The sequence below is a fragment of the Micrasema longulum genome, unplaced genomic scaffold (assembly GCF_059751315.1).
Source record: "Micrasema longulum isolate JH-2025_06_02 unplaced genomic scaffold, ASM5975131v1 h1tg000073l, whole genome shotgun sequence".
Lineage (NCBI taxonomy): Eukaryota > Metazoa > Arthropoda > Insecta > Trichoptera > Brachycentridae > Micrasema > Micrasema longulum.
The window spans coordinates 912302-925723 of NW_028277280.1; the positions used below are offsets into that span (position 1 = coordinate 912302).

The 13422-nt window shown below is 29.9% G+C and overlaps 1 protein-coding gene across 12 annotated transcripts in view; it reads left to right on the forward strand.

The window, feature by feature from the left end:
- The window catches only part of LOC148284958 (echinoderm microtubule-associated protein-like 2), a 212707-nt gene that overhangs the window by 166422 nt on the left and 32863 nt on the right, over positions 1-13422 (forward strand). For 10 of the 12 annotated variants that reach the window (XM_088232324.1, XM_088232285.1, XM_088232316.1 and 7 more), the window contains 3 exons: positions 8-145; positions 2770-2904; positions 4226-4294. In XM_088232324.1, coding sequence (XP_088088450.1) covers positions 8-145; positions 2770-2904; positions 4226-4294 — 342 coding nt within the window. The remainder of the gene's footprint in view (positions 1-7; positions 146-2769; positions 2905-4225; positions 4295-13422) is intronic. The other 2 variants (XM_088232354.1, XM_088232346.1) reach the window with 1 other exon arrangement.

The following is a 13422-nucleotide window of genomic DNA, read 5'->3' on the forward strand; positions in this document are numbered from 1 at the left end:
GTTGCAGACGGGGCGTGCATTACCAGTCAACAGGATCCCTACAGTCAGAGAGTCCTAACAGTTCATCTAGCCTTAGTCCTGCACCATCACCCTCCCCCCGGGCTACCCCACACCCCCCACCTGCTACAACACAAAGATACTCATTGTATGTTTCATAAACAAAATGTTTAATACACTTGTTATTTTTGGTGGGATTCAATTCAAGGGTATTTTTAACGGATACCCGCACAAATCATCCTTATTTATGTATTGTTTATTTTATTTATTATTTAAATAAGAAATCTTTTACAGAAAACTCGACCAAATTTCAAAATCGCTCTTGAGATGGTTTTCATATTTTATTACTAAGACTTACTTCAAGTTACGTTAACATCTAAGTCAAATATATATGATAATTTACTCTAGTGGACTAACTAACTTTAACTAATTAACTCGGTTATGTCACATGAGTCAATATACAATACAAGGCTTGATATATATCTATGTTTTAAGTGTAATTACGAAGTCGTATTTTATTATACCAGGCTTCAATTATATGATAATTTTATGTAAATTATGTCAAATAGATTATCAAACAGAACATATATATTATTGGGGACTTGAATAAGTTCTTGCTATTTTGTTCGACTTCTCTCAGCTTCAATGTGTACAGCACCCAATTTCCTTGCTTTTGAATCATTCCTAATGCTTTTAAATGTTTGGCAACTGTTGTGTAATCAACTCTTAATGATTCTCCGAGTTTATTTTGTGTCTTTCATGGGTCTTCATCGAGTAATGCTTCCAATTCCTCGTCTTCAATCTTTTATGGGGTGCGCCAGAGCGTTCTATATCTTCAACATCAAAATCTTTATTTTCAAAGCCTCGAAACCAATCTTTGCATGTTGTTACTGACAGAGCATGGTCGCCGTAAGTCTCCACAAAAATTATGCGTGCATCAGCTGCAGATTTAAAAAAAAAATAGTCATGCAGTAAAATTCCCTGCAAATACTCTTTTTGGCATGAAATTCGACATGTTTAATGCTATGGAAAAATATGTAGCTTGCACTTCCGATGAATAACATATTATTCATTCTTTTTAAGCCTAGGCGCTTCATGATGAATTTGGCTGTGGTATTTCCCGATATAAAAAGGCTAAGATTACACTATCTGTAGGGAACAGTGAAAACTTATTCAGGCCCCTATTTGTTTATAAAAATAATTATATACCTGTATTTAAAAATATCCTCTTCTTTTGCTTAATGTAACACAACGTTACAGCACCGTTTGCAGAAAGAGTTTTTAGCTCAGTCTTTTCAGGTTTTAAAATAATATTTTGACCTCAAATAATGTGTGGTATAAAGTATTTGATAGTTTCTCCTATGATGTATTGTATTTTTGTTTTTTTTTTTTTATTTAAATTTACTTAAAGTAAAATATGTACAAATTAAAACTTAACAAACAATTACAAATCAAGGACAAACAGTTTTAATTCAAATAAGACAATTTTTATTTGACCGAATAATGTGTGTATACTTTACTGGTATGGTAACATAGGTTTTAAAGTTAAAACTATACCAGTTTCTGTCAATTTCGCAATCTTTCTTTGAACTAATGATAATTTTTATTGCATAAACAAAACCATTATTCATGTAAATACCATTTTCCTAACTGTACATCCATCACTCATACTAATAGCATTTATCTTCTGTCAACACAGCTTACAGCACAATTGTACCTCCAAACACATGAAAAACATGCTTTTAAGAATAACACATCTCATGGATGTATATATCGATTCAATTTACTTTCTCTGTAAATCATATTATAAATGATCACTATCTATAAATCAATTACTATCAAAGAAGCACTCACACATGGCGACATGGGTACTATCTACAGAAAAATATTACAATTAAAATTTTATGTTTTGATAACATTTCTAAAGTATTTTATCACTTTTTTTATGAAAATTTTTTTAGCATAATTCTTCGCATATAATATTTATTAAGGACCTACTGAAAACAATACAAATTAAATAAATGTGCTCTTTTGGAAGTTATTCACACATACAAATTAATATTATTACACTGGGCCCTTGGCCTCATAGAGTTTGAGATACGTTATTATTGTATTTTTTTGTAATATGTTTGTATGAATAAAAAAAATATATACAAGCAAATATGTGCAAGTTTTTTACAATAACATAAACAGTATAAAAACTATGCTAACTCAAAACTTTGGTCCCAGGATATTTTAAAATCCTGATTATTGTTTTATGACGCAATTAAAATCAATTGTTTTTTTGTTGGTAAATACTTCTTTATAAAACTCCTTACTGAATAATTTTCAAACAAAGCATTAATTATCATTATTTCATTTTTACTTACATATTTATTTATTGACCAAACAGCACAAATCCTATTTGAGTTGAAAATGTTGTTAACAATTTATTAGCCTTGAGATTCCCACTTCAATGAAAGCGCTAGTTGATCAGTAAATAAATCAGTAAAAATAAACAATATAATGTAATTAATAGTTTGTATAAAAATTATCCATATCCATTATTTACAGCGCCTTCTAGTGTAGTATTTTCTGCGAAATGACATCCTTTTTAGTCACTTTTATATTTTCTGTCTTTGTACTTAATAAATATGCAAAACGAATACTCTTAACTTACATCACTATTAAATTAATTCCTAATATTTTTGGACATTACTTTTATAAAGATAACCAAAGTAAAATAAACTTTCCCCTGTCTTAAGATTTTTATGTCATATTCTTTGCCTTCAGGTCAAGAAACAATTCTTCCTCAAGCAACCAGAGTGGAGTTGGAGGAATGACGTCTCCTGGTCCTGGAAACTTGACCAAGAGATGGAGTTCTACGGGAGATTTTAATGCTCCTCAAGGGGGGATTGCAAACAACAGGTATACATTTATTCTCCCATTGCAAATTCTAACAAATCATTATCTGAATGCCATTTTCATAAAAAAAATAATCAAACGAACCTTACTTATAAAATGTCACTGATAAATTAAAACAGAGTCTGTGTTATGTGATAGTACTTCAGCAATTATTATGGTCACTTGTATTTATGATAGTGACAAAAAATGCATGTTGCACATTTTTCTTTTATTTTATTTGCTTATTACTATTATGCATTTTAACAGTTTTTTTGGATTCACGTATTTGAATGAGTAAGAAAAAAGATTTCCCTGCTTGGAATTATTATGTGAAAATATTATGCATTACCATATAAAAAAATTGAAGTAAAAGATCACATTGCATTATCAGGGAACTTCCCTGTTACACAATGCCATTACAATTCAATTTGCTGTAATATTTTTATGTAATGTAATTTCTATGTACTTGGATTTGAATATTTTCAATACGCTAATTGGTGTTTTTTGGGTAAAAATAGCAAAATACAAAAAAATAAATCAATATTAAGCCAGACGAACATAAAATCACCCATAAAACTAGGTTTCACACAACATTCTTACAAAAAATTTACCCTTTAAAAATAATACTTTGATTATTAAAAATATACAAAAATGGCCTGTACAGCAATATTTTCTAAACATCAAAAGTGTTTTCTCATCGAAGACAGAAGTTTTTTCCCATCACTTAAGTATTTTTTTCACAACGCTAACATATTGTGAAATCTTCACTACCATATAACATAAATAAATCAGAAAAACTGAAGCATTTATAAGTAAGGTTCATAAGTTTATTACATTTTTCCACGATTTTACCAGTGCACATGAAATGATACCACCATATTGATAACATATTGGTTTTTGATACAATATTGCTTGTAAAAACAGTCACCTTAGCATGCGATGTGTATTACCGTTTCTCATAATTTAGTATGTACAAGCAGTACTTACCAACATTATAATCATATAAAACAATAATACTTTTTTCCACAACTTCATCTGACTGAAATCTATCTCAAGCTACCAATGAAAATTGATAAATTAAATGTAAAGCCAATAAAACAATTATCATTCTGAAACTGAGTGCTTCTAAATTAATTAAATTTAAGACATTTTACAAACAATTAATTGTGGAATATTTACATTTTATCATTTAGCACATTTCACACCCTTTTTATGTTACAATGTGCTGTAAACATTGAAAATGCTTGGACACAATATTTGCTATTGTTGTTTTGACATTTCCTTTTTTGGTTTTATTTTGATTAGCACCTTTTCTTTTTGGTTTATTATTTGTGTTTCCTTGTAGATTTTCCACAAAATCCCTGTTGAATTTATATTCGAAACCCTCTCAAAACGGATCAGTATTAAAGCATGGGTGAGTTTTTTTTCTTTTTTATAATTTATTTGAAACTACTATCAAATAAATAGTAGTGATAAAAAATATTATTAGTATTATTTTACGTGCTTGAAATATTAAGTTTCTCATTTATTAATTATGTTTGATGGTAGTTTCAAATTGTTGTTTTTTAAGAGTGTGTATGTTACATTTTACATTATTTAAATCTGATACATGTGTTCTACTATGCAACTAAAAAGCATGGTGTGATGAAAAATAACAAGTGCCTTGAGTTTCATCCTTGTCACGAATGATTGATGTTTTGTTTCATTTTAATACTGCATGATTTAATCATACAAATATACAAAAAAAACACACACACATTAATTGTAATCAAATTAATGTGATCACAACCATTTCAGATGTGTTGTCACTTCATTTTATATGTTTTGAGTTACATAATAATCTAACATGGTATTATTATTATTTTTTTTTTTTCTTTTATTGTGGAAACATACAGTACAATTACATAGTTTTATAGCAGGGGTGAACCATGTATAGAAGCAATTATGCGCAGCCTACCATTATATTTGACTAACCATAGTAATGTTTTATTATAACTTTATTTACAGAAAAACAAATAAATAATTAACATTTATTTTAAATCATTTCCACCGTTTGTATTTTTATCCATATATAAATATAAATTTTAATAAAGCGGGCCCAACACCTGCAGTGAGTCAAGAAACTAGCCGATTATTCCAGCTTATTTTTCATACAAATAAGTATACTATATTTTGAATGTATTTACCCCAGTGCGGGTTTTTTCTCCTGGATTAAACTTGCAGATTACACAAATTATTTGAAGATTCTTGATTTGGAAAACAGTATTTCAAACTTTATTTCTTAAGGACTATTTTTCTTTGAGATGGTACTTTTGACATAAGACCATATTTACTTTCATGCGTCATTGCAGGACATATAGCACCCCACGCGGCCGTTTTTAGCACTATCAATAACTAGAACAATGCGGCCAGTTGACATTTCAATTGAATACCTAATATCGACTGAATTCATAGTGGTATTTTTTATTTAATTTTTAATGAATTATATATTAAAATAATGGATAATATATCTATATAATATAATATATCACGAAGCTACATCGTTTGCGTTGATTTCATGGATGAGAGTTGTATCACACAGAACCACGGAAAAATATCAATTTATAGTATATATTTCTTACATTATATGATGTACCTCCTATGAAAGTACAAATATATGATATTTTTTTATGGCTTTCCTGTAAATAAAATCACCATTCGCCACTGTTTTATTTTATTTGGACTTAATTCTAATGGATCAGTGAAGTTTCCATATTAGGTATATTATCTAAAGTTATTAATTAACTATTTTGAGTGCAAAAAAGAAGGAAAAAAAACATAAATGAAAATAGTTTAAAAATTAAGCTGACAGTAAAATAGTTATTTTAAAAAGTTTATTATACTCTATAAGATATTGATTTAGTGTATATGATAATTCCCCTATTTTACCTTTGACTGTTTTTTTTTTAATAGTATTCTAATACATAGATAAAAAACCTACCAACAGATATAAACGTCAGCTTTGGCTACCTATTATGAAGAAAACTGTATAATACAAAATAACAACCATAGATGGCTCTAGTACCTAAAAATTTTCAAGAATGTGAATCCATATGAATCTTAATATTAATATATAAATAGTAATCATAGTATGGATTCCAATACTTGCATTGAGATACATTCAAAATAATGCTTTCTTGTAAGCTATGTAGGTATTTTAATAATATTAAGTAGAGACATACTTATTAATAGGACTAAAAAAAACAATAAGAAATAATTGCATTGTGATTGACTAGTAAAGTATGTTTTACAGTGTTAATCTCATGGTTTGAACTGACAATATATATTCTGACCCCTTAAAGACATTAAATGTTTACGTAGTCACATTGAATGGTGTAAAGAGCACTGAATTTTTGCACCAATCCCATTTTGACTTTTACATGGCAGCAAGGCTATTATGGTTTTCAAATTCAGATACCAATCCAGTGAAACCATGAAATGTACATAAATAATATAATTTATGACAATCAGGAATAATAATTCTAACCAAAATACTTGAATTTACACATTGAATGTAGGTGCTGGCTTAGTAAATGTATCAAGATTGTAATGCTTATTTGTATTTATTTATTTATTTACATACATTAGTTTATTGTACATTATTTGAGACATAAGTCTCAACTCCGTGAGACTAAAAGTCCTGTGTTGAGATGGGGCTAGCTATTAGTTGACACAGACACATGAGTACCACAAATATAGGATCAGAAACATAAAACATATTTTTTTTTAAATACACTTATACAGGGTGTTCTTTAAACCCTGTCACATCCGAAACCACGATGATCAGTATGGGCAAGAAGACATATAAGCATATTAAAAAAATTATTTAGAACGAAGAAATTTTTTAAAAATAAAATATTTAAAAAAAAACTATGCATAAAATATCGTATGCATAAAAGCAAATTTATCAATACAAACAAATGCGACAAATTTTACTTTTTTCCATGTCAAATGACAACTGATAACCAAACAGTAATTTTGAGAATAACATTATTTCATCATAACAATTGTGCATAGGGCACTGCATTGATACACCAATCGCAGCGTAACTTGATCATTTTTGTTACATGCAGGTAAGATAATCAGTTTTACACTTCAGGTGCCACTCCAGGAGCTGAAATATTCTAGTGTAAAAACATCATCATAAGCATTACCTTTCCGCACCTAATGGTGCATAGGGCACTGGTTGGTACACCATCAGGGGATTAGTCTTGCGCTTCAGGTATCAGTCCTGGGACCATAAAATATTCTAGTGTGAAAACACCCTTTTAAATAAATATTTCATAACAAAAACAACCATGTCAGGAATCGAACCCAAGATCACTTGCATGGTAGGCAAACGCGCTGACCATTACACCACGAGGCCAACATATGCTCCTGGACACATAATACTATTCTCAATAAAACAAATAACCTTAACATATTTGGAACCTAGGAACGACATTTATTGAGTTGATGATGTAATAACTTATATTTACATAAAAGTTATTAATTAAAAAAATACTTGGTACACTTCCAATTATTTATTTTGACCAATTAGCGCTTTCACCCTCTAATGGGCATCTTCAGACTGGTGAATATTATACAGTGTAAGGATAATTTATATAAAACTAAATATTATATTATGTCAATAAATAATTTAAACGAAATTTATTGAGTTATTGATGTAATGGGATTAGGATTTGAGTGGGAAACTCCTTGATGATTTTCCGACTATTTGAGTTTACTGTTTACCATATTGATGTGCCATACATTTTTTACTTTTTTATTGTTATTAATGTTATGTTTCTGATCCCATATAATATTTATGACGATATACTCATTTGTCTGTGGCAACTAATTGCTCGTCCTAAATAAAGTGTAATAAACTACATATTTGTAAACAAATAAATAAATCAATTACTTAATAAACATTTTTACTATCATCTTACTAATATTTATTTTTTCGTGATAAGGCTATTGAACTGTTTAACAGCAGCCATAATCAAAATTTGTACTCGTTTTAATTAACTTAGAATAATTTAATTTTGTTTTCAACACCTGAAACAAAGCTTGGAGAAAATTTCCATTAGGCACAGTTTTTCTATTCGAGTTCACTTAAAGTAATTAAGGCCACTGTCATAGAAACAATTTAGGTGCTTTATGAATGAAACAAGTGGTTTTCATTAGATCTTCCCACTCAAATGACTTCACTATCATTGTAACTTAACATCTATACAGACTTATATACTAGGTGGCACAAAATTTAAAGGTAAATAAAATGCAATTAATAAATTACGAACATATTAAAACATTTATACTGTGTTGTGAGTGTGGATATAAAATTAGTTTTTTTTTATTTTGTTCATTAACGCCCAAGGGGCTATGACAAAAAAGAAAAGAAAAAAAAGCTAATATACTTAAAAATAAAACACGAAATATACATAAAAAAGGTTTTAAATAACTTAGAAAAGTTAGAAAATTTAAAAAATTGGAAAAGAAATAATAAAAAAGTTATACAAAGTAAATTTAACTAAAAAGCGCGGTAAAATATCCCTAATTTTGCGGTTTTTGCGTAATTTTACAGCTTGTGACGCTGACCAGTAAAATTTTGATGAAATTTGGTGCGTCGGTATACACGAATACAGTAAAATCATGAAAATCAACACTCCAATCATTTTAATATTTATTTATTTACACTTTTTATCAAAAATACAATTTTACGTTCACTCTGCCCAGCTAACAAGGGTACATACCCCGTTCTAAGCTAGGCAATTACATTCTAATATATGATAATAGTTAGCAAATTAATAGAGAGCACAGACTAATACAATATAAACTTACTCGTATACATATTTTGATACATATACATACACACATATACACATATATATATATATACACACATATATACATACACACATATTTACACATGTACATACACACACACGTACATACAACCACATAGAAACTCATCCGGCAGTCACAACCTCAGAGTAGTTATTTACCAGAGAAGCTCTTTAGCTCTATTGCATAGAACAAAAGCGTGTCAAATTTTTGGTTTGGTTTTTAGAAAGGTTTTTAGTTAGAGTTTTGGTTTAACAACAAACGTGATACAAACGGTTTCGGTTTTCGTTTGCTATTCTCAATCCGAGTACCAGCGGCCCGTTGTATTGCTGTAGTCTGTAGCTAACTTCAAAGGTAATAATCATATAATGGTTTTTCTCCAAATGGGCTCTTGCCAGTGGCGTGTTATTACTCTTAGGTCACAATACGCTACCGCATTCTTTACGCGCGCTTTAAATGTGGACCTCGTCCACAGGTATTTGTGCATAAAATATTCAATTTGCAAAATACATGGTAGTATTTATTTTTTGCACCATAACAGGCCAGGAGGCCCAATCACAGTGGTGAATTACATCACAAAACACCTGGGCTTGAGAAAAATAACATTAAATTTGTGTGTTCTCACCGAAAATCGGTATTAACTCTTTAAAGACTGTGATAAATAATCCCTTTGCGCGCGGTGATGTAACATCGTGTTACCACTAGTAAAAGACGGAATAATTATAAGTTCAAAAATTGAAGAAAAAAAAAACATGTAGACATAATGTTTAATAATCCCTTTTCCATTATTTGTGCAAATAAACATATAATTTAGCCCTGTTATAGTAAAATAAATTAATAATCATAAACACGCCGCTCAGATTACGCGCGTGCGTTTCCCATCATTGTTATCAACCGGCTGAAATCTGAATCTATTTTACACTTTACTTACTTTTGTTTTTGTCTCTTTCACACTAACACCTGCCATAGAACAGCGTTTCTGTCTTCCTTCTGATGAGTTCTATCTTCGTGCTCTTTCTTATACACATGTGTTGCTGAATTAGCGGACACTCTTTTTTCGCGTAGCGAGGATAAATATTTTTTTGTATTAACATCCAGCATAGTTGTACAAATTTCACTTTCCAAATCCGGCGTGAAAATGTCCATTTGAAGATTACAAAAAATACGAATTCATCATTTTAAAAAATAAGAGAGATATATCAAGTCTTGTGTCCTATGTCGACTAGTGTGACATCACAGCCACACAGGAGTTAAGGAAAAAAATAGCAGTTCACATTGGAATCCTGGTGCCGACCTGTATGTATGGGAGCGATGTATGGAATTGGAAAAACAAGGTTGATAGTAGACTGAATGCCAGTTTGTTTAATGAACAATATTTTGAGTTTGTCCAAATGTTTGTAAACAAAGACTGGATTTCACCCCTTAGGGAGTTATTAAGAAGAACATATTTCAACACAGATGGAAAACATAATAGAGAAGGCTTAATACCTGTCATTTGCTGGTTAGATTGGCCACTTTACAAACTGTGTAACATTCATAATTTTTCCTGCGTTTGAACATCAGTATTTGAGTAGTACAGTATCTGTCATTCAAGTCAAAATTTAGGTAATAATTCATTCTTGTCGATTTTCACTCATACTTTCGTGTAGCAAAAATGGACCAAAGTAATAGAAAAACATCATCAAAAATCAATGTTGATTTCAAAATCGGACGTCTACACATTGATTTGTATTTAAAATCAGACATTTGTTAATCAACCAATAGAAGGCCGGCATTTGGGTCACGTGACTAATAATATGTCATTGCGAATTGTGACACAAAAACACCAAATCCGAATCATTTCATTACGCAAACTAATTAATTTTCCTCAGTACAAAAAAGTGAAGCTAGCTCAAAACCATGTACATGATGTTTGATATCACACTACTCATTTCTTGAATTCTTCCATCTGTTGATTTTTGTGAAGTTAAAGAGCTGAACCTTTATTGACGTGGGTGCGATTCATCTGACGGAATTGTTTCACAATAGAAATTGATTTCATAATATTACGTAATTGAGGTCGTAAATATCAAACTCCAGTATGTCCACAACAATCCACCACAATGTCTATGTGGACCTACTAGCTTCTGAATTAATAAAGAGTTTTTTGACAGTGTTTTCATTGTAATAATGAGGACATGTTTTAATTTAATTTATATTTTTCATTTCCTTTTTTAATCACTATAAAATAAAAAAGTACCTTCTAATGTTTTACAGAATATTTTCTTTTCTCTTTCTTATATTACACAAAAATATTATACCTGTCTATTTGTTATATGAGCAAAAAATTCATAAACATTTCTTTTATACCCACGAACAGGCTTTGCCTTTGTTGGATTTTTTGTTTACTATTTTTACTGTGAATATGTATTTAATTGCTATGTAATTATCCTATATTTTTTCAAATACTCTATTTTACCTCTTATGTTTATTGTAAAAAAAAACAAAAAAATTTAAACAATAGTAAAAAATTAAAAGTAATAGTAGTGAAATTATCTTTTTTTTACTACACTTTGTAGAACAAATGTAAAAAAAATCGGTGGACATATTGGCGTTTGATATTTATCAACTCGATCTTTGTTATTATTATGTTTACTACTAGTTTTGGTACACGGTGTATCTCTATGTCTACCTACGTAGTGTGTGTGTATATGGCAGGTGCAAATTTATCAAAAATATCAAATATGCCGCATATATTGAGATAATTTATTCTTGAGATGTTCTCTGTAACTCCCACTTAAATGAAGTGCTGTCATAATCAGTTGAAATATTTATGTTCCGGCTATGTTACGCCGAATATGTCTGACATAATAAAACAAACCCATTATTCTTATGGCATACATGTTTGTGTGTTTTGGTCAGATCAAATCATTTGGTTTGTTTTAATATGCCCACTTACAGATTCTTCCGAGATTCACAACAAAATGAAATCTAATAATCGCAAATACTAAATATCAACTCACTCTTTGATGCGCCTGGACTACTGAGCTCAGTAAAATTAAATATCCCAACTAGAAACCTCAGACAAAACTTACTCTTTCATACCGATATCCATAGAACTAACTATGGTTTTCATTCCCCTATGTCCAGAATTCTTAGGTCTGCCAACAAACATACCAGTCTTAATTTCTTTGATAACAAGTTGTCTTCTTTCAAACGATCACTGAATCAAATTCAATTATAAACACCTCTCTCCCGCTTCCACTCCCACAAAGTCTACTATATAAACCATTGAGTCTTTCTATTTTTTTATGATAATTTTCTATGTATAAATGTGTCCATCAAAATGCCCATTGGGCGTATATATAAATAAATAAATATGCTAAACAAAAGTCTGCGATGTATGCAAGGGAAGCGATTTGCAGATGAATGTCGATAAATCGAATGTTATGCTTTTTGAAAGAAATAAAAATATGACTAAATGTGAAGTCACTGTGAATACTGTGGAATTAGTGTATATTCATTTAATTTTGAATACATTCAAAAATTCAATTATAAGGCATCATTGTTGCATTTGTTTTATACATAAAAATTATTTTTTTTAATAATAAAAAAGAAGATTTTGGTTTATCTGATCATGCCACGTCTTCTTTGGTCGTCTCCGTCTCATGTTACCTATAGTTTTGCCATATATACTTGTTTTACCATTATTTCGTCGTCCATTCGTTCTACATGGCCAAACCATCTCAGAGACCCTTTCTTAATCTTATCAATTATAATTGATTCAGATTTACACTCTCGCCTGATTTCATCATTCGTAACCCTGTCATACATTGATTTCCCACACATTTGTCGAAGAGATCGCATTTCAACCACTTCAATTACAACGTTTTATTTCGAATTCGAACTTGGGAACTTAGGGAAGTTCAGCCTAAGAGTACGCATTTCTCATTTCAATTTCTTTTTTCCAATGATTAATCAGTATCAAACCGATTGCGCTATATTTCCTGGTAGACTATGAATAAAAATAAGGCATTTTATTTGTCAAGAAATCTTTAAGAAATTCTGAATGGTAAAACTATTAAAAGTTAATTGGATAATTTGTAAGGCGCCAATTTTGTGAAAACCATCTTAAGGGTGTTGTACAGTAAATAAATATCCTAGCACGTCTTGTTGCTACAGAGCGCATGGACAGTAAGAAATCTAGCCGCCATTTTCATTGTTTATTTATTTGACAATGAAATTTAGGGTTTAGCGATATTTGTATGAGCGCGCAGAAATTATGACTTGTTCTAAATTTTAGCATTCGCGAACTTTTTTTTATCCAATTTATTAATCTTTATGTACGTGTGACGTCACTGAACTCCTCCTAAATGGCTTAACCGATTTACGTGCGATTTTTTGCATAATAAGGAGCTTTGCACTGCAGATGTACGTAGATTGAAAATATGATAGAGTGAAAAAAGTCATGAGCAAAAATGTTTTACAATGCATATACAAAAAAAATGGAAGGATATGGTTCTTTTTTTTGTTTTTTAATGTTTATAAATAACATTTGCTTTTTATGGACCCCAATCAGATTCTTTCCTTAATTTTTTTATAATTTTTACCCATTTATTTATTTTTTATGGATTTTCAGTAATGATAAAATAATATTAACTGATATTTAATACATTTCTGACAATCGTATTCCTACAT